Source organism: Glycine soja, chromosome 1 (genome assembly GCF_004193775.1).
Source record: "Glycine soja cultivar W05 chromosome 1, ASM419377v2, whole genome shotgun sequence".
NCBI classification, from domain to species: domain Eukaryota; kingdom Viridiplantae; phylum Streptophyta; class Magnoliopsida; order Fabales; family Fabaceae; genus Glycine; species Glycine soja.
In genome coordinates, this window is record NC_041002.1 from 55,071,244 (window position 1) to 55,090,269 (window position 19,026).

The window sequence follows — 19,026 nt, forward strand, 5'->3', positions numbered from 1 at the left end:
GGAAGTATTCAAAATCATATTTTAAAAAATCTAACAAATCGTATAATATAATTATATTATTTTTTATTATGATAATCAATAATAAGTATAAATAATTTATTAATTTTTCTTTGTTTTATAATCAAGATGTACTTTCATATATTAAAATAAGATATATTATTGATATCAAGTTATGCACAAATTAATATTATGTAACAATAAAAGTTGATCACATAATTTTATATTAATACTAAATAGAATAATTTTCAATTAAAATATGTTAAATAAAATATAATAAAAAATAATTTTATTTTTAAATAATATAGCATAATAGTGATATAAGTTTATTTGATAGATTTTAATTTATGATAATATATTAAAAACATAAAAAAAGTCAAACTGAACCGAATCAAATTGTAAAAAATTGATTTAATTTAGTTCATGTTTTGGTATTATATTAAAATCAAATCAAATCAGACAATATTTTTATTTTATGTTTGGGTTAGATGAATTTTTATCTAAAAATCAAACCAAAACACACCATAAATACCCCTATAAATAATCATATGTCAATTAATCTATATGCTTGATGATAATTCATGAAAATTTTAGAAATCATATAAATTTAATTAAATTTATACGATGAAATGCTTAATTAAAACAACAATAATTTAAAAACATTAAAAATTCTCAAATAGTAATTTAGAGGTAATTTTATTTTCTTAAATATATTTTTAAGTGCTTGTAAAGTTATTTTTTTTGTTTTTAATCTTTACCAATTATATTGTTTTATTTTTCATTTTTATAATGTTTTAGATAATATTTTTTTACTACTCAAAATATTCAAAGTATTATCTAAAATATTTTAAAGGCTAAAAAAAATGAACATAATTCGCAAGAAATAAAAAAAAACTATAAGAATTAAAAGTAAAAATAAATAAATTACAAGAAAAAATGTATTTAAACTTATTTTTTAACAATAATAAGTTGATGACTTTTTTTTTGTTCTCGTCAAATTTGAGGTGTATGGTATCATTTTAAAATTCCAGTCTTCTTCCTCTCTATGCACGTAGCTACTACAACCAACTGTTCCTTCACAAAGTTGCGGTTGCGGACATACCAAAAGGTTGTGATTTCTTAGTTCTTACATTACATATGGCTCATTTCTGGGAGGAGGCTCACACCATGGACATGCTCAACCATCTGTTCCATTTCCAGCCACTTCGACTTCCTTGAGTATCTTCTTGCTCTTACATGCCAACTTGGAAATATGGCTCAACGAGGCCAGAAACCTTCCTAACAAGGACATGGGAGACATGGTTTCCAAGTTAATTATCTCCAAGACTTGGAGGAAAAATCAAAGCACACGTGTCCAAAGCTGGAACCGGTGATTCCTATGTTACGGTATCTGTGGCCGGTGCCGTGATTGCCAGAACTTTTGTCATCAGAAACAGCGAGAACCCTGTTTGGACGCAGAATTTCAATGTCCCTGTTGCACATCTTGCTTCTGAAGTCCACTTTGTTGTCAAGCACAATTATGATGTGGGTTCTGAGATTATTGGAGCAGTGGGAATTCCAGTGGAACAGTTATGTAGTGGTACAAGAGTTGAGGGCTTCTTCCCCATCCTTAATGATACTGGAAAACCCTGCAAGGATAGATCAGTGTTGAGTTTATCCATTCAGTACACCCCTGTTGAAAAGGTCTTTATAGCCATGGAGTAGGTGCTGGTCCTGATTATGTAGGGGTCTCTTATACCTACTTTCCCTTTAGAAAAGGTAATTATTCTTTTAATCTTCAATAGTGTTCCAATTGAGAAGAGAGCAAATTATATTAACTTTTCCTTGGTTTCTTAGAATTGTACGACTTTTTTTAATGTTTGCAACAACTATCTTTTATAAAGATATATGGTGTAATATTTTTTAAACAATTAAAGAAGAATAGTGTAATATACTAATATATAAAAAAAAATGTTAATGTAATAAACAATTAAGAAGAATTACTATAGGAATAAAAAAAAAATAGATAGGAGTATCATAGAGAATTTGACAAAATCTCAGAAAAAAATTGCTCTTGAAAACATTGTGTGAATCTATTGGAGGACAGAGCAAGGAATCATCCATTTTTATTTGCATTAACATTTTCCCATATTTTTCCATTTTAATGGACAAAAAAATGGTGAAGCTCATCTGGTTTTAGTTTGTCTCGTCATTAATTAGCACTCCAAAATCTGAAGTAGAGCGGGCAAGTCCACTTTCAATATGGACTAAAAAAGAGTAAACAGTTACTTTGGTTACTAAAAGTGATAGGGATTCTTATATTAGTGCCTTAAACTAAAAATATTAAACAAGATTCTAAGATATCAAATAAGTCATCAAACTTAACTGTTTATTATCATTTTAATCACAAGTGACAAAATGAATTTAATTAATCAGATTGACTCGAACGTACCTATCCAAGAAAATGTAGATTTTTGGCTTAAAATTTTTAGCTCAAATTAAATGTAAACTTTTTTAATTGATCTGATCATGGTTTCAATATGGGTTAAGTATGCGAAGACCTACTAAAAGTTCAAAATAATCAATTTTACAAGACTTGGACTTTATTTTTAGATTCAGATTGAATTCAGACTTTCTTAGTTTAATCCATCATAGTTTACAACTCATGCATATTGAGTTGGATAATCTGTTTTGTCATCTATAATTTTAATCCCTAAATATATGTTATTATTATCACTTTAATCACAAACATTTTTTGAATTTTCGACTAAAGTGATTTTTTTTTTAGAAGTTGTGCTTTTTATTTAAGAGGAAACAATACCAAAATTAGCTGTTACATAAAAAAAAAAAAAACACAAAAGAAAGTGATTGTTGATTTACACTTTTTATATTTTTTTTAGAGACAAGAATGATTCTTTACTCACTGAAAATGTAGCCTGACTCATTTAATGGTGGGCTAGCAGACTCATGTGTCAACAAATAAAGAAACAGGAAATGTTAAAATATTAAAATGTTATATAATACGTAAAACAAAAAACTCCTACTAACTACGACTACTATCCTACACCAGACTTGGCACAACGACGGCTCGCTTAACCCACTTTCTTAGGCAGGTTTAGCCATCTTAATTTGGCTCGCTAAAAAAAGAGTTCACAAAAAGGAAAGGCGAGCCAACCTGTAGTCAAAATAACAGTTTTTTGTTTACTAAATGAAGTCAAAATAATAATAAATCAGTATAAAATTTCACTTTTTTGTTTCATTTTGCTTTGAAAGTGGTGTTGTGCTTAGGAGCCAATATTTGTTGTTTGGAAATGATCATTGGAGGTATATATGTCTCTGAATATAATTGAGTTGTCTCTGAACCCAATATTTTTTACTTCCTTTATATATTAAAAAAAAAGAGTGTTCTTCTATTTACATCGTCTATGTGAAATTTGTCTAACAACTCATAATTGACTCAATTCCACCTACCATGACTTGATAGTTGATAAATTAGGAGAATCAACTTATATTTCACATATTATTGAGGTTTAATATTTTTATTTTATTAGTTTAATTTATTTTTATATTAAACTTAAATGATTATATATGTTTAAAGTAAAATCTTATATATATATATATATATATATATATATATATATATATATAAAAGGATGTAGACATGGTCATTGTCAACTTCCATATTTTCTTAAATAAAGGAAGTAGACAATGAGATTGACTTCTAATATTATTTACAAAAAAAAGAAACAAAACAAATAGGCATTGTGTATTTTGAATAGAAGAAGTGAAACTGACACTGCTAGTGTCAATTTCCAGTTTTTCTAAATTAAAAATCTTACTTTAAATTGACTATAACATTGTTGATTTCTGAAACAATTTTGGCATCTATTTGGAGAAATACTTTGAGTTATATCATGCATGCAATATTTGTTTTCATTTATACTACACCTGTAAAAAAAAAAAAGGCCTTGTAAATGTTTTCTTTGTACAAACTAAACAAATTTGGGGTGTACCGGTAAAAAAAGAGAGAAATAAAGAGAAGTTGATAAATGATATAATAAGAAATGAAGAGAAAGATACAGAGAATAATAGGATGAAACTGAGATGAAAGAGAAGGTTAATACTATAATAGTAACTCATTTGTATAACAATAAACAGGGGTCTGTCACTTATTGTCCAAGACAACCATGGCACGATTTGCATTCCCAAGTTGATGGTCCAGCAGCATATGACATCCTCACCAATTTTGAGGAGCGTTGGTTAAGGGCATTAAAAATGCATAGATTTCAAAAGATGAAAAGTTCACATGATGATTCATTACTGAAAATTGATAGAATCCCTGACATTTGTTGGCATTGATGAAGTTCCCTGCCAGAATGAAGATAACCGGTAGACTTGGCATGTCCAGGTATATTATAGATTGTGTTGGAAAATAGATGAAGTAATTCATGCTCCTATTTCTAACAAAGAATTCTTACTCCATTTGAGAAAATTGTTCAAGTTAAGTCTCTGATTATTTATCTTTTGCATTCTTTCTAATTGAAGGTCTTCCGTTCAATTAATTCTAATTCTGTGAAAGGATTTCCAAAGGAACCACAAGATGCTATAAGAAGGGCGAAGTGACTTCCTTCTGAAATTTTACCTTTTTATTGTGAAGGAAAATGCTAATACCGTTCACTTCATTGATCAGAACTTGGTTTGTGGAAAGAATGTACTGATAGACATGAGCATACATTCAGCTTATCTCAAGGCAACTCGAGCTGCCCAGAAGTCCATCTATATTTAGAACCAATACTTTATTGGCTCAACATATAATTGGGATTCTGGCAAAGACTCTGGTGAGTATTGAAGTTAAAAAAATTATTCTTAAAAGTGGCAAAAAGACAGAGATTGTAAAGCTGTATCATATTACATAAGCTTCTTTTAACAAGACAACAAAGTGGATATGGATCCGGGATCCCTGTTTACAATTTTCAGTAAACATCATTTACATTGTAAGTTGCAACAGGCATCTTGTTATATATTAATTTCCCCCCTTTTCATCACAGATGCAAACAACTTAATTCCAATGGAAATTGCATTAAAAATAGCCAACAAAATCAAGCAAAATGAGAGATTCTCTATGTATATTGTCATTCCTATGTGGCCTGAAGGTGTACCTACTGGACGAATTACTCAGCAAATTCTCTTTTGGCAGGTAGGCTTCCTTTAACTCTTAAAATGGTGCCACGTAAGACAAGTCATAAAAACCTTTATTGGCTGGATGACCAACATGATGGATTAGGAAGATTTGGTATTCGAACATTAGTCTCAAGCCAGAAGAAACAGCTGATTATTATTTTGTGCTTAAATCATGTTATCAAATGATCTTTATTGTAAAAAGCACAAATATATATATATATATATATATATATATATATATATATATATATATATATATATATATATATATATATATATTTGACGTTGCTGAAAACGATCATTATTTGCTGCCTGGATCTCATGGCAGTTGTTTGACGTTTATCATTACAAAGTAAGTTAGTTTTTTAAAATAAGAAAGATTGCATATACCCTTAAATTTAAAGAATAAACAATACATATGCATGATAATGTAAAGGTCTTTTGTATTATCATTTAATCATAAATAGTCCTAAAGAATAAGTTTGTTGAAATTTATAATAAGTAATTTAAAAGTCATATTAAAATAATTTTTTTATTGGTTAACCATGTAAATAAATCTTGTATAGTGACAATACATGATTTAAAACAATACGATAAAAAAAACCATATAGATAACATAATGTTTATGGATTCTGTTGTCTGTGTGTCTCACCAGCTCCTGTTGATTTTTTTGCAGTTCAATACAATGCAAATGATGTATGACACTATTTACAAGGCCTTACAGAAGGCTGGGCTTGACAATGAGTATGAACCACAAGACTACTTGAATTTCTTTTGCCTTGGTAATCGTGAGATCCCTGACAATGAAAATGTTGTAAATCCTACAGAAGAAATCATGCCTCGGGTATTATTTTTTTTACCCTCTTGAATAAACTTTATGGTTTATCCTTATCTGGATGTCCCATTGCTTCCTAAACAAGTTTATCATTCGTGTTTGCACATTGATAACCTAGGCACTCACTAAAAAGAACCGGAGATTCATGATTTATGTTCATTCAAAAGGAATGATAGTGGATGATGAATATGTGTTACTGGGGTCCGCAAACATAAACCAGCAATCCATGGAAGGCACCAGAGATAGAGACAGAGCAATGCGGGCATATCAGCCTAATCATACTAGGGCAAAGAAGCAATCTAAACCTCGTGGGCAGGCAAGATTTATAAACTTACAAGTGCTTTCTTGTGACAAAATTTTGGAGGGAATTGTAGGTTGTGCTTATAATCAGAATGATATAACGCACGTGTGAATTGATCATAATTTAGAAGTTTGAGGTAGCTCATCATGCACGTATACATAAAACAATATAGACTATAACTAATGTGGAAGTAAAAGAAGAGCAGAGTGAAGCTTATTTAGCATGATAAGCATTTTTAAGAGAGAGTAGTTGTGATTGGATCATATGCATACTGAGAAAGCTCTATGATGATACATACGAATGCCCTTTACCTGATTCCTGCCGTTGAAATTAAATAAATCAATTGGATCCTTTTTCACTAAGTTGGAGAATTGTGTTGTGTTTTTCAGGTGCATGGTTATAGAAGGTCATTGAGTGAGTTTAACTGGAGACAATATGCAGCAGAAGAGGTAACTGAAATGAAAAGTCATCTATTAAAATATCCGCTTGAAGTTGATTCAAAGGGCAAAGTGAAGCCTCTTTTTGGCTGTGAGGCATTCCCAGACGTTGGTGGGAACATAAGTGGCACCTTCACCTTATCAGGACTCAGAAAATATCACCATCTGATCATATATGTGAGTTCTTAAACTCAGTGGATACTACGTACTAGACTTTAGAAGCTTATGTTTTTTTTTTTTTCTTTTTCCGATATAAGTTGTAATGAACATGTACCAATGCCTAAAAAAAAGAAGCATGTATCAATTCCTATTCTGTTAGAATACGACTGTGTGAATATTATAAATAAGGATAAAATTCATAAATTTAAACCTTAAAATTTTAGATTAAAGTATAATGTTAAAGTTATTTATATGATTTGTTGATTACTTGTCACGTCAATATGTTATTTGTCTGCTAATTTCTTGCTCTTATATAATTGTGGTTTTTTCTTGACATATTTTTGTATTTTTAAAAAGTACAACTGTTTAATGTATACGAAAGTTTTTCCTATAATTTTTTTCTCTCTGTAAAAAAAAAAAAAAACTTGTTCGTATATCCCCATCCCGTTTGTTCCTCCAAAGCTTGCTTCATTTCGGTTGCTGTCGCTACCAATTAAATTTTGCTACATTCTAAAACGTTCCCACACGTGTGTTATATTATCACATGGATCTCCTTCCCAGTTTTTAGCCAACACAAAGGCCATCTTGACGTTTGTGGTAGCATCAACTACTATCTGGTATTTGAAAAAGAATTTCAAAGCAATTCATTTGTTGCTAATCAACTTTTCAACATCATTAATGTGCTGGTATATGTAAGTGTATGTTTGGAAAAAAGTTGAGAATTGAATCTTTCACATGCATTAAACATGTGAGTGCATGTTTAGATTTTAGCCGGGGAGAATTCAAAAATATTTTTACTGGTAAAATAATAATTTTTTCCTTCATTTTGTATGTCAGAATTTGCAGTTGAGCATTGGAATTTGAAGGGAAAAAAAATTAATCCAAATATAAACTAAGTACTTATGACGCTCTTTGGTAGAGAAGATAAAAATAAAAATAAGAGACGAGAAATCCTCATAAAACCCGCCTATATTATTTTTTCTCTATTTTTATCCTCTTCCTCTCTATTTTCCCTTACCAAACATAGCATATTACTGTGCGTTTAATGCACTGGAAAGAGGAAAATTTCATTGTATCAACATTCCAAACACACATGGTACTGACTATTTATTTGAATCTCAATAGAACTAAATTAAAAAGAATAGTAGCAGCATTTCTTGGTCAATTAATTGTATTAACATTTTTTCATTATACTACAAATTATAAGAGTCAGGTGATACATTAAAGACCTCTGTGCTAGAACTCGTGCTTCACAAAAATCACATGGTATGTAAATAAATTAATTTTAACAAATAACAAGTTAGATTTTTTAGGCTTATAAATGATAATTATGTGAGTTAGGTTTAGGTTCACCAAAATCTAACATATTTTTACCCTTACTTATCACTATTACCATCACTTTCCTTATTATTGTGGTTGCAACCATGTGATTATGATAATGATAATCATATTATAATAACAAAGATGACGAAGATAACGACAATAATGATTAATAATGATAAGTGATATATTTTTAATATTTTAAGAAGATAAATTTGATGTGAAAAATTAAAATTAATTATAATGATCTAAACTGTTTTTTTTTCGATCTCATTAGTTGAAAGTGTTTAAGAACTGTCTATTCTTTTTTAATGATTAGTTAGGATGAGCACATTTTACGTTCTAAAGTGCAGATTATATTTTAGAGAAGCCCAATCCCAAAATTTTACATATAGCATATTAATTTGTAAATTACGGGACAAATATTTATATCATATGTAAATAATTTTTTATATGAAAAAAAAAGTTGGCAGATGGGTCACTCCTTGATAAGAAATCCATTGAAAATGAGATCATTATGATTTGAGAAGACTCTCCATCGCAAATTTATAGGTTACAGAAACATGTCATCTACAATTTTATTCTCTTGTGCATGTATATATGCGAGCACGACAGGTTTCCTTTCAGTGTCACCATTGGCATCGTGGCGATTTCAGGATCGACAAAGGACTTATATTGACAAGAAAATATGAACCAACAAATACCCACAACACGATTCATGTCACATATATTCAAAATTTTAATTGACAGTTAATTTGATGTTTAATTATTCCGAGCAGCAAAATGCATAAACTTAACGGTGTTTAATCACGAATGCGACTCATTGGGTTAAGGTTTTTGTGATCTCTGAGGCACAGAAAGAAAGAGGATATGTACCAAACCAAACATGTGGCAGTTAAACAATTTTATAATTAAAGTGTGTTGTTATTATATCTTACTAACATACTCAATTATCATTATTGGTGAATTTTATTATCCAATCTTCTTCCTACACATTTTATTATGTTTTAAATTTTACCACGTTTTACTATCCAGGTATTTTTTTTCACACATTTTATTATTATGTTTTTTTATTTTTTCACATTTTATATCATGTTGATAACAAAAATGATATTTTTTTTAAAAAAATTAATGACAAAATAATGTCATTTTTTACGAACACAAAAACTTCGTTACATATTTAATGGATCGGTAAAATACACAAAAATTAAAAAATATAATAATAAATGTGTGGGAAAAAGTTGGGTGATAAAATTTAAAAAATAATGATGATTGGATGATAAAATTTACACTTAAGTGTAATTTTAAAAATCAAATCAAGCTAAGTTGACTTTTATTAATCATATATATACTATATATATTTAGAATACTTTTAGATTACATAGATTTTTTTCATCATCACTTTATTAGTGTAAAATATTTATTATCTTTGTCATGACTAATCTTTGTTAGTAATTTAAGTTATCATTTTTAATAAGATTTTTTATTCCAAACACTTTATTTTCATATATTTAAACTTGAGATTTTGTTTAAAAAATTCGAATGTAATTTTTTCTGATATCAATAACTTGTTAGTAAAGTATTTTACACAAATATTTACAAACACATACAAAATACTATTTAATTTTTTTAATTTTAAAAGTTTCAAAAATTAATTTAATATATGAAAATTTTAATGGTGCTTTGAAAATATTTAATTATATTTAATTTTAATTTAAAAAAATTAGAAATCAATTTAAATAATTTAAAATTAAAATTAAAATCTTTGAGAGAATAGTCAATTAAAATCTTTGTGCATATTTATTTTATTTAACATAATGGACGAAAAACGTGCGTGAGAGCGGAGATTGGAGAAGGTAGTCGACGGGAGGCAAAGAATAAAATATTATTAAATTAAGATTAGTTATTTAAAATCAAATATTAAATTAACCTATAATTCATCAAGACAATATTTTATCCGTATTCATCAAGACAAATGCATACAAGTAACGCCACATGATGAAAGAAAATTCTCTGTGTACAACTTGAAATAAAATAAACAAGAATCAATTAACTTTTCAGTAATTCAACTTTTCATATTATAATTTTTTATCACTCAATATTCTTAGCAACTTTTAGTTCTTTAATAATTTTTTTCATAATAAATTTTAGTCCTTTAAAATATTTTTACCCATTTTTAACCTTTTATTTATTTTCATTGCTTAAAATTAATCTCAAATATAAAATATATACAATACTAAAAAACTGATAAAATAAAGACTAATTTTGAGAAATAAAAATAAATAAATAACTAAAAACAGACAAAAAATTACTAACAGAAAATTAATAAAAAAACGAAAAGTTATATAAAAAAATTTGAGAAACTAAAAATTGAGATTTAAAAAGATTGAAGGAATAAAAACTTATTTAACTCAATAAACAAATAATATAGTAAAAAGAAAGCAAACATTATATATTTTTATTTTTTGACTGCAAATATTATATATTTTAGAAAAACACTGAAGTGTACAGTTGATTTTTAGGATGGATGAAGAAATGGAAGAGAGAAGTAAAGAAATGAAGAAAAGAGATAAAAGAAAAGAAAAAGAAAACATCTCATAATCATATTTCTGTACAAAAAGTTTAATCGATATAAAATTTAGACCATAATTAATATTTAAATTTTGCTTAATGTATAATTTTTATAATCACCGTCGCGCTCAGTGTGTGTATATAAAAGAGAGAAGAGTAGAAGATGGCGAGATTGTATTGGGAGAGAGGATGGGTGCAGAAGCAAATGGCGGCGAGAAGCAATTGAAATTTCTGATCTACGGTCGCAGCGGTTGGATTGGTGGTCTACTGGGTAAGCTCTGCGAAGAGCGCGGGATCCAATATGAGTACGGCACCGGCAGATTGGAGAACCGGTCGTCGTTGGAGGCGGACATAGCGGCTGTGAAGCCCAGCCACGTGTTCAACGCCGCGGGTGTCACGGGTAGACCCAATGTGGACTGGTGCGAATCTCACAAAGTTGAAACCATCCGAACCAACGTCGTCGGCACTCTCACCCTCGCCGACGTCTGCCATCATAAAGGCCTCATCCTCATCAACTACGCCACCGGCTGCATCTTCGAGTACGATTCTTCCCACACTCTCGGATCCGGCATCGCCTTCAAGGAACACGATACTCCCAATTTCACCGGATCCTTCTACTCCAAGACCAAAGCCATGGTACCTACTCTCTTCTTACACTACCACGAGATCTTATCTTTTCTATAAACATCAATATTCTCTCTATGTGATGTGACAGGTGGAGGATCTGGTTGGGAACTACGAGAACGTGTGCACGTTGCGTGTGAGGATGCCGATTTCGTCGGATTTGTCGAACCCGCGGAATTTCATCACTAAGATCACTCGATACGACAAGGTTGTCGACATTCCCAACTCCATGACCATATTGGACGAGCTTCTCCCAATCTCGCTGGAGATGGCCAAGCGGAACCTCACTGGGATCTGGAATTTCACCAACCCTGGAGTCGTAAGTCACAACGAGATTTTACAGATGTACAAGGAATACGTGGATCCGAACTTTACATGGAAGAACTTCACTCTGGAGGAGCAGGCTAAGGTGATTGTTGCCCCTAGAAGCAACAACGAGCTTGACGCCTCTAAGTTGAAGAAGGAGTTTCCTCAACTTTTGTCCATCAAAGACTCCCTCGTTAAGTATGTATTCCAGCCAAATCAGAAAAAGGCATAACATAACTTGGACATGTTATGTTAGTTTACCGTTTTAATTTACATCTTCTTCTGCTGACCATTTCAGATTTTCCTTCGTGTGTTTTGTTGCATTTAATTTTTATGTTATATTTGTATTTTTTATTATGATATGAATAAACTAGTTGTTACCTACTTAATTTTAAGTAATCAACTCTTGCATCATCTTTTTCTCTTGTTCCAGTTTTTGAGTGAGAGCGAGCCATGGACTCATTTTTGCTATAACGATTAATGAAGAATGATTCTTGGCTTCTTCAAACTACGAATGATTGAAAAGCGAAAACGAAGCAACACGTCTTTACGTGTAGTCATTTCATTATGGACTCAATTAAAAATGTTTGGGCCTAAAGTAAAGATGCATCCAGTCAGGACAGTATTATTATAATGAGAGACACTTGGGGCCATAATATTGTATTAAGCCTAAAATATAATTTTCATGATTTATGAGGATATTTAAAATTCATCCTTCTAAAATTTGTAGTATATTTTTTTTCTTACAAAATTAAATATATTATTTTTTGGTACAAAACAAAATTTAAACATCTAATATAAGTGTTGTAAAAAAATGTCATATTTGACATAAATTATATATACTATCAAATGTAAAAAAAATGTCACATTTATATCGAATCATTATTATAGGCTCGGATTTATTATAACCAATTTCCGAAAAAAGAAAACACATTTCCAAAAAAATATTCCACGTTACACGGACCCACCAAAAACAAATACCACATGGAATTAGAAACGTAAATATTGTATATGTAATCCTTTTTCTTTAAAGACTAACTCCACATATAGTTTATTCTAAAAAATAATCCACTTATAGTTTCATAGTCATTAATTTTATTTACTTTTATAATTTATTTGTATTCACTTATACATGACTTTTATTCACTTAAGAAAAATATAGGATAATGTGCAGAAAGAAGTGTTATAAAAGGTTTTGGAAATATAAATGTTTGTGTAACTTAACTATATAAAACATGCATGTTAGGGTAACCATTAGTGTAAGAGCTTTTATGGGCAATATTATTTTTTTTACATCAATAGATATAATCAATATCATGACAATCATAACAGGAGGCGTCAAACGAGTATAAAGTACCACTCAGAGTAGCACATCCTGCATCTTAGGTGATAAAAATAACCCATGTTATGTAAATTGTTAAAAAATAACACCAAATCAGTAAATAATTTTTTTAAAACCCTTTTTTTTTGTCAAAAAGTTCAGGATACTCCATCCATCCGAATTTTTAGTTGTTTAAGATTAAAACACATAAATTTCTGTAAAAAGAAAAAGATTAATACACAAATTCAGTGAAAAAAGATTAATACACGTAAATTAAAAAAATATTTAATAGAAATAAAATAGTTATATTTAAACTAAAATGTTATAATTTAATAACTTTATCTTTGATGCACTAGTAATAGTGAGTATTAAATATGTTGTATATTTGAGAATAAATGTTAATTAGACTTTGAAATTTTAAAACAACAAATTTTTTCAGAAAAAAAAAAGGTTAAAACAACTGATGAAATGGAGGGATTACAGAACAACTATATACAATGATGTATTATTAATATAACACTTGTCAAGAAAAAGACGACAGAATCGATTCAGGTGAAGATGCTGATAGAAGAAAGTCTTGTACCTGTAAAAAAAAAGGATAGAAAAAAGTCCAAGAATGACGCTAAAGAAAACTATTAAAAGAGATTATATGATAAATAATCCTAAAAATTTGATTTTTAATTGAGTCCAACCCCATCATGTGATTCATATAACCCACCTGAATAAAAGTTATTGCAACTTTTTTTTATTCAAAGACTAATTTCCATTCACTAAAATGCAAAAAATACACAGAAAAAGATAAAATTTAGACTTGAGTAACTTTTTTTTTTGTGTGTACAAGACTTAGACTAGAGTAACTAGCTACATCTTAAAAGAATACAATAAAATGTTTGAATCGATAACACTTGCCACCCCAGAAACAATTTACCAACAGAACTTCGCAAATAACAATACCCTTCCTCATTCTAGGCGAAGTTGACTGCTGATTGTACATGCTCAACATCAGTGGCCATTAGCAACGCCATTAGCAATCACACCGTTCTCAGCGTGAGTCAAACTGCTTTCTTTAGTTTTCTTTGAATAGAATCTCCGATACATGGAGTCAACTTCAGTGAGATAGAATGTGCCCGGAGATAAAAGGCTACTGTCCTTGCTTGTCACAAATTCCTTCGCACCATATCTATGCTCCATTAACTTCAAGTTTTCAACAAACTCCTCCGGGGGAAACTGCATTAAAAAAAAATAAACTCATCAAAAGACTATTCAACACAGGGTTCTGTTTCCACCATCTTAACAAACATTGCAACAATAATCAAAACAAAGGACTGATCGACTTCAACCATTTATTGTCCCGTTGACTTTTAAGGTATTATTAATCTTCAAGTTCTAAGATACTTCAGAAAATGATACATCTATCTTTGAAGTTTCTAAAATTTCTGGAAGGACACAACTAAAAGGAAATTTCTTTAGCACCTATATATGCATGCTTGATTCAACTAAATTTAAGGAAATAATTACCCCCTTAGAGCTTTAAAAAAATCCCCCAAACATGCAATAGTATCTGACAGTAACTATATAAACCAAACACTAAAAGTAGAAATCAGGAATTCTTTTATTGAATCTGTCTCTCAACTTGACCTCTACCAAATTTGTCGGTTGTCAGTTATCAGTTAAATATTTGTTAAAACAAATGCATTCTTATGTTTTCGGCATGGCTACGTTCAATTTAATATTAAACCAGAATAGCACATGTGGAGCATTTCCATGTTTGATTAGACTTTTATAGATCATTACCTCATGTCTTGACTTCAATTTTCCATCGACATTCATCACTCTAGCCATGTTTGACAAGCTAAACGGATGTTGACTGTCTCGTAATTGCAAAGAAAACATTGTGGCAGTTAAGCCACTTCCGTATGAGAATAATATCACCCTCTTACCTGCCTGAAAATTGAAAAATGTAAATATTCATTAGAAAGCACGAAACATTGTTGTGAAGAAGCTTGATCATAGATAGTGGTCAGAACATTCACCAATGTGCTATGTTTGTTGTGAATGAGGGAGGCAAATGCTGCATAAAGAGACGCAGTGTACATGTTTCCAACTTGCTTTGGAATCAAAGTAGTTGGTTGTACCTTCTGATCATATAGAGGCTTTGCAAGTAGCTGGGATGCCTACAAATTAATAATATAGCACATCATCGGCAAAAAGTTTCAATACTGTCCATTTGCAATAGAATTCTATAAATGAACCTTAGATTGTTTTCCAACTCAAGGTCAAAAAGGAAAGGTAATCAGTATCTAAAAGAAACAGGAGATTATTGATTTTTGGGGATAGGATCTCAAACCTTTTCAAGATCCCGACTTTGGTAGCTCTCATCACCAGATAAAGTTGCAAAAGGTCCCAGTTTTTCTTTGGCAACCTCATCCGCAGAGCTGCAATCATAATCAATATTAAAACACCTTCACATTAACAGATTGAAAACGAAACTTTTTCAGAGGATGGAGAAATGAAGAGGACCTGGAATTCATCAAGAAGTCATTGAAAAACAACCGAGCAAAACTCTTCTGTACAAGCTGCAGAAGCAAATGGAATTAGAAGAAATATACAAATAGACATACTAAAGAAAAACAAATATACATATTAAGAAGATACATCAATGAGATACAGAAATATATAGAATATGTTACAGGGAGCAATATTATGCATCGTATGGAGTTGGGAGAAAAAATACAAGATCCTTAAGAAATCTAAACTACCTTGTTATAAGGAGAGTGAAATACAAAGTATTCAGCATCAAAAAGAGAAAATTGTTTTCCCTGGAATTTCTGAAACCTGCAAAAGTAAATATGGTTAGGTACTTCATTGGTCAGTTATTATTGATGTTTTGAACACAATACAAGTGTTAATACAAATATTATCAGATTTATTTATCTTCGACTAGTAAGTGGAATGCTAATCAGCAGGACAAGCTCAGTATCCTGTCTAGCTCGAATTCCTCCATTCTTACAGTCAGTTCTTTTCAATTTTAAACCTTGATGGGCCCCATTTAGAATATAAGAAATGCTAACAACACAAACTCACCTTTCCTATTTCATGAGTCTCACTCGTGATTTCGAATAAATTTCAATATGCGCACAACTCACATCATTACATCATTTAAGATTTTGAAAATGTGATTTAGTGTAACAAAAAAAAATGTCAATAGGGACCAAGACAGGCCGGACTCAATTTGCATCGAGCCAGTAAAATGTGGAGTAAACCTATATCTAAATTGGGTTATTTGGGCTTGACTCTTTCAATCAATTTGAATGAGTTCAATTTTATATTTATAAAACATATGTTTGTGATAACTAAAATTAACATTAGAGACTTACTTGTGACAGAAATTCTTATAGCAAGAATCAACAGCCATGAGGTAACAAGTTTGTGAAAGCTTTCCATCAACAACCTACAGCACAAAAAATATGTGAATTTATTGCAGTTGGCATCCTGAAACTCTATCAGCAGGTTATGGGTAAAAGTAAATGGATGTGAACAATCAAATGCTATCCTTCATGTCACATCAAGACAAAAATAAAGTGAAACTTGCAAGGATAATTTTGATCATCACAAGGGAAAATAATTGCAAGTTGTTTTTCTATGTTTATGATCCCAAAAGGTAAATGTTATACAGAAATGAAAAGGGATTCAAAAGCTTACTGGATATTCACTGGCAAGATTAGGTTTGTAAAAATCGTAAACATGAGACATATGACTTCCTCTCAATTTGCTTTCAAAAGAAATGGGAGCATCAGGACCAATTAGCATGGCAATAGCAGCAGCTCCTCCAGTAGGTCGGGCAGGTCCTTCAGCATAGACCTGAGAAAGGAAACATTTTACAAAAGCTTGAAATTAATCCACCATCATTACGACATAATCTAGAACTTTGAATTAGGAAGTTGTATTGTCCTTATTACATATAAGAAAGTGCAAAGCATGTTTAGTATTGCTGAATATAGTCCAAATTCAACGTGAATGTTTAGGAAATTATCTTACTGCACTGTCAGTGCAGACAACAAGTCCATAGCGTCCATCCCATGAATTGCTCTCCACCCAATTGACACAATTAAACAGAGCAGCAGTTCCTCCATAGCATGCATTAGTTGAATCAACACCCTCAATGTCAGTATTTCCATATTTCTGTTTGTTTCAAACAAATAAATGAATATTGTATTAGAAACTAAAGGAAATAAATGATGTGATTGAGAAAATTATATGATAGAACCAACCCAATCTGATTATTAACATTATAAATATCCTATAAGACAGTAAAACATTACTTAATAACTTTATATAAAGATGGTAACGGGTTAGTATTAGGATGAAAAGGGCACAGCTGTCAGCTAGGTATAAGCCACTTTAGCCGTGTGCTCTTTTGACACACCCAAATTGCTCAAGAAATTTCATTCCAAGATTAAATACGTGGAACTAAGGCTGAATCATATATCCAAAATCCACGTGGTTAGACACTGAAGCTATACCTCGAAGATCTGCATCAGGAATGTCTTGATGGATTTGCTTTTGTCTATCACGGTCTCGCTTCCAACTTCCAGACGACCGATTTGTTTAGGATCAATCCCATACTTCTCAAGAAGAGAAGTAACCACTGTCAAACTGAAGATGCAATATTAGTCTTCAAGAAATGAGATTAGAAATATTAATTATAAGCTTGAAGATAAATCTTCAGCACTGGAGTCCTATACTCCTATTCAACATTAAACATGCCAAAACCAGCCACTGAGTGTAAAATATATTAAAATGGCCTCAAAGTTCAACCGTATGTCTAGTGTCACGCAAGACGGATAAAACAATAAAATTACATTAAGACTAAAAGATCACAGAAGATTAAAAGATTCATTTTAATCTAAAAGAGACACTACTAGTGGTACATAATGCAAAAATCTAATGACCTTCTTGTGGTTTTAAATGGTTCATGACAACATCAAAATAGATCAGATTATTCCATGTATCCTGGAAAAAACTGACAGAGCTAAATCTTCATCATGGGTGGCTTGTAAGTTGTAAAACTTACTTTAGCATTTACAAAATATAATGTATTATGATATCATAGTCAATAAAGGACAAGGATAACTCGGAAGCAGGGATACTAACTAGTAACTACAAGCAACAACATGACAAGTCCAAACACAATGGCAAATCAGAGTAGAAACCTCATTGAGATGACATCTTCTACTTCGGTACAGAATGACATGCAGTCTTGGCCAAGTCCAATGGTATACTTCCCTTTACTGGCACCATCATGAGTCTCCAATGCTTCCTGCGTGTGGTTATGTGAAGAAAATGAAAACCTTACTTAAAAGTCAAAAAGGTTGAAGCAACATCAATTTTATATCAGTGAGATAAAAAAAACAGTACAAAAGAAAATAAGGTCCGAGACACGATGCTTCGGAAGTATCGAGAGTATTGTATAGCTTCAAAGAAAAGAAGCATGGGAAAATCAACAAGAAATCAATAATTTCGTAGAGCTTATGATTTCCAGCTAGCTCCTTTCACATGACAACTCATCTAACATAAAGTGAAAAAAATAAAAATTCGAGACCTCAGTCACAGCATCAGTTTGCACCAAAAATGGTTGGAAAATCGATTTGATGCACCTAAGAAAACCGTTACTGATTTGATCCAGTTCCAACTCATTGAAATAAAAGATACCGCACTACTAAATCTTGAATGAATTGAGTAACAGTAACCGAAAACAAAATTCGCGTGAGCAAAGGTTCTAGGTACCGAGCTCAGCTTCCGCGGTTGTTTTGGAAAACGTTAAAAGACAAACTGAAAAGAAAAGAGAGAAAATGGGGGTGACCTGCTGAACGCAAGCGGGAGGGAAGTAGATGTCAATGGCGAGAATCCCCACATTCTTTTCCATTTTGTGTTTGATCGAGTGCAGAGAAACTCACATGGCAAGTGTTGGGAACTTTAGCATATATATAAAGGA

At 30.9% G+C, this 19,026-nt stretch overlaps 2 protein-coding genes and 1 pseudogene across 2 annotated transcripts; 2 read left to right on the plus strand and 1 right to left on the minus strand.

The window, feature by feature from the left end:
• Positions 1-1,112: 1,112 nt before the first annotated feature.
• Positions 1,113-7,094, plus strand: LOC114397628 (annotated as a pseudogene).
• A 3,751-nt stretch (positions 7,095-10,845) lies between these two features.
• LOC114424309 (bifunctional dTDP-4-dehydrorhamnose 3,5-epimerase/dTDP-4-dehydrorhamnose reductase-like) lies at positions 10,846-12,113 on the plus strand. Its single transcript, XM_028391157.1, has 2 exons — positions 10,846-11,416; positions 11,496-12,113. Exons 1-2 carry the CDS (start codon positions 10,880-10,882, stop codon positions 11,940-11,942), a joined length of 984 nt encoding a protein of 327 aa, XP_028246958.1. The 5' UTR covers positions 10,846-10,879; the 3' UTR covers positions 11,943-12,113.
• Positions 12,114-13,666: 1,553 nt separating this feature from the next.
• Positions 13,667-19,026, minus strand: LOC114424320 (hydroxymethylglutaryl-CoA synthase-like). Its single transcript, XM_028391166.1, has 12 exons — positions 18,895-19,026; positions 18,245-18,351; positions 17,555-17,687; positions 17,070-17,213; positions 16,734-16,892; positions 16,409-16,482; positions 15,791-15,866; positions 15,552-15,607; positions 15,379-15,466; positions 15,065-15,205; positions 14,826-14,975; positions 13,667-14,258 (listed from the first exon to the last, which is right to left on the minus strand). Exons 1-12 carry the CDS (start codon positions 18,955-18,957, stop codon positions 14,034-14,036), a joined length of 1,416 nt encoding a protein of 471 aa, XP_028246967.1. The 5' UTR covers positions 18,958-19,026; the 3' UTR covers positions 13,667-14,033.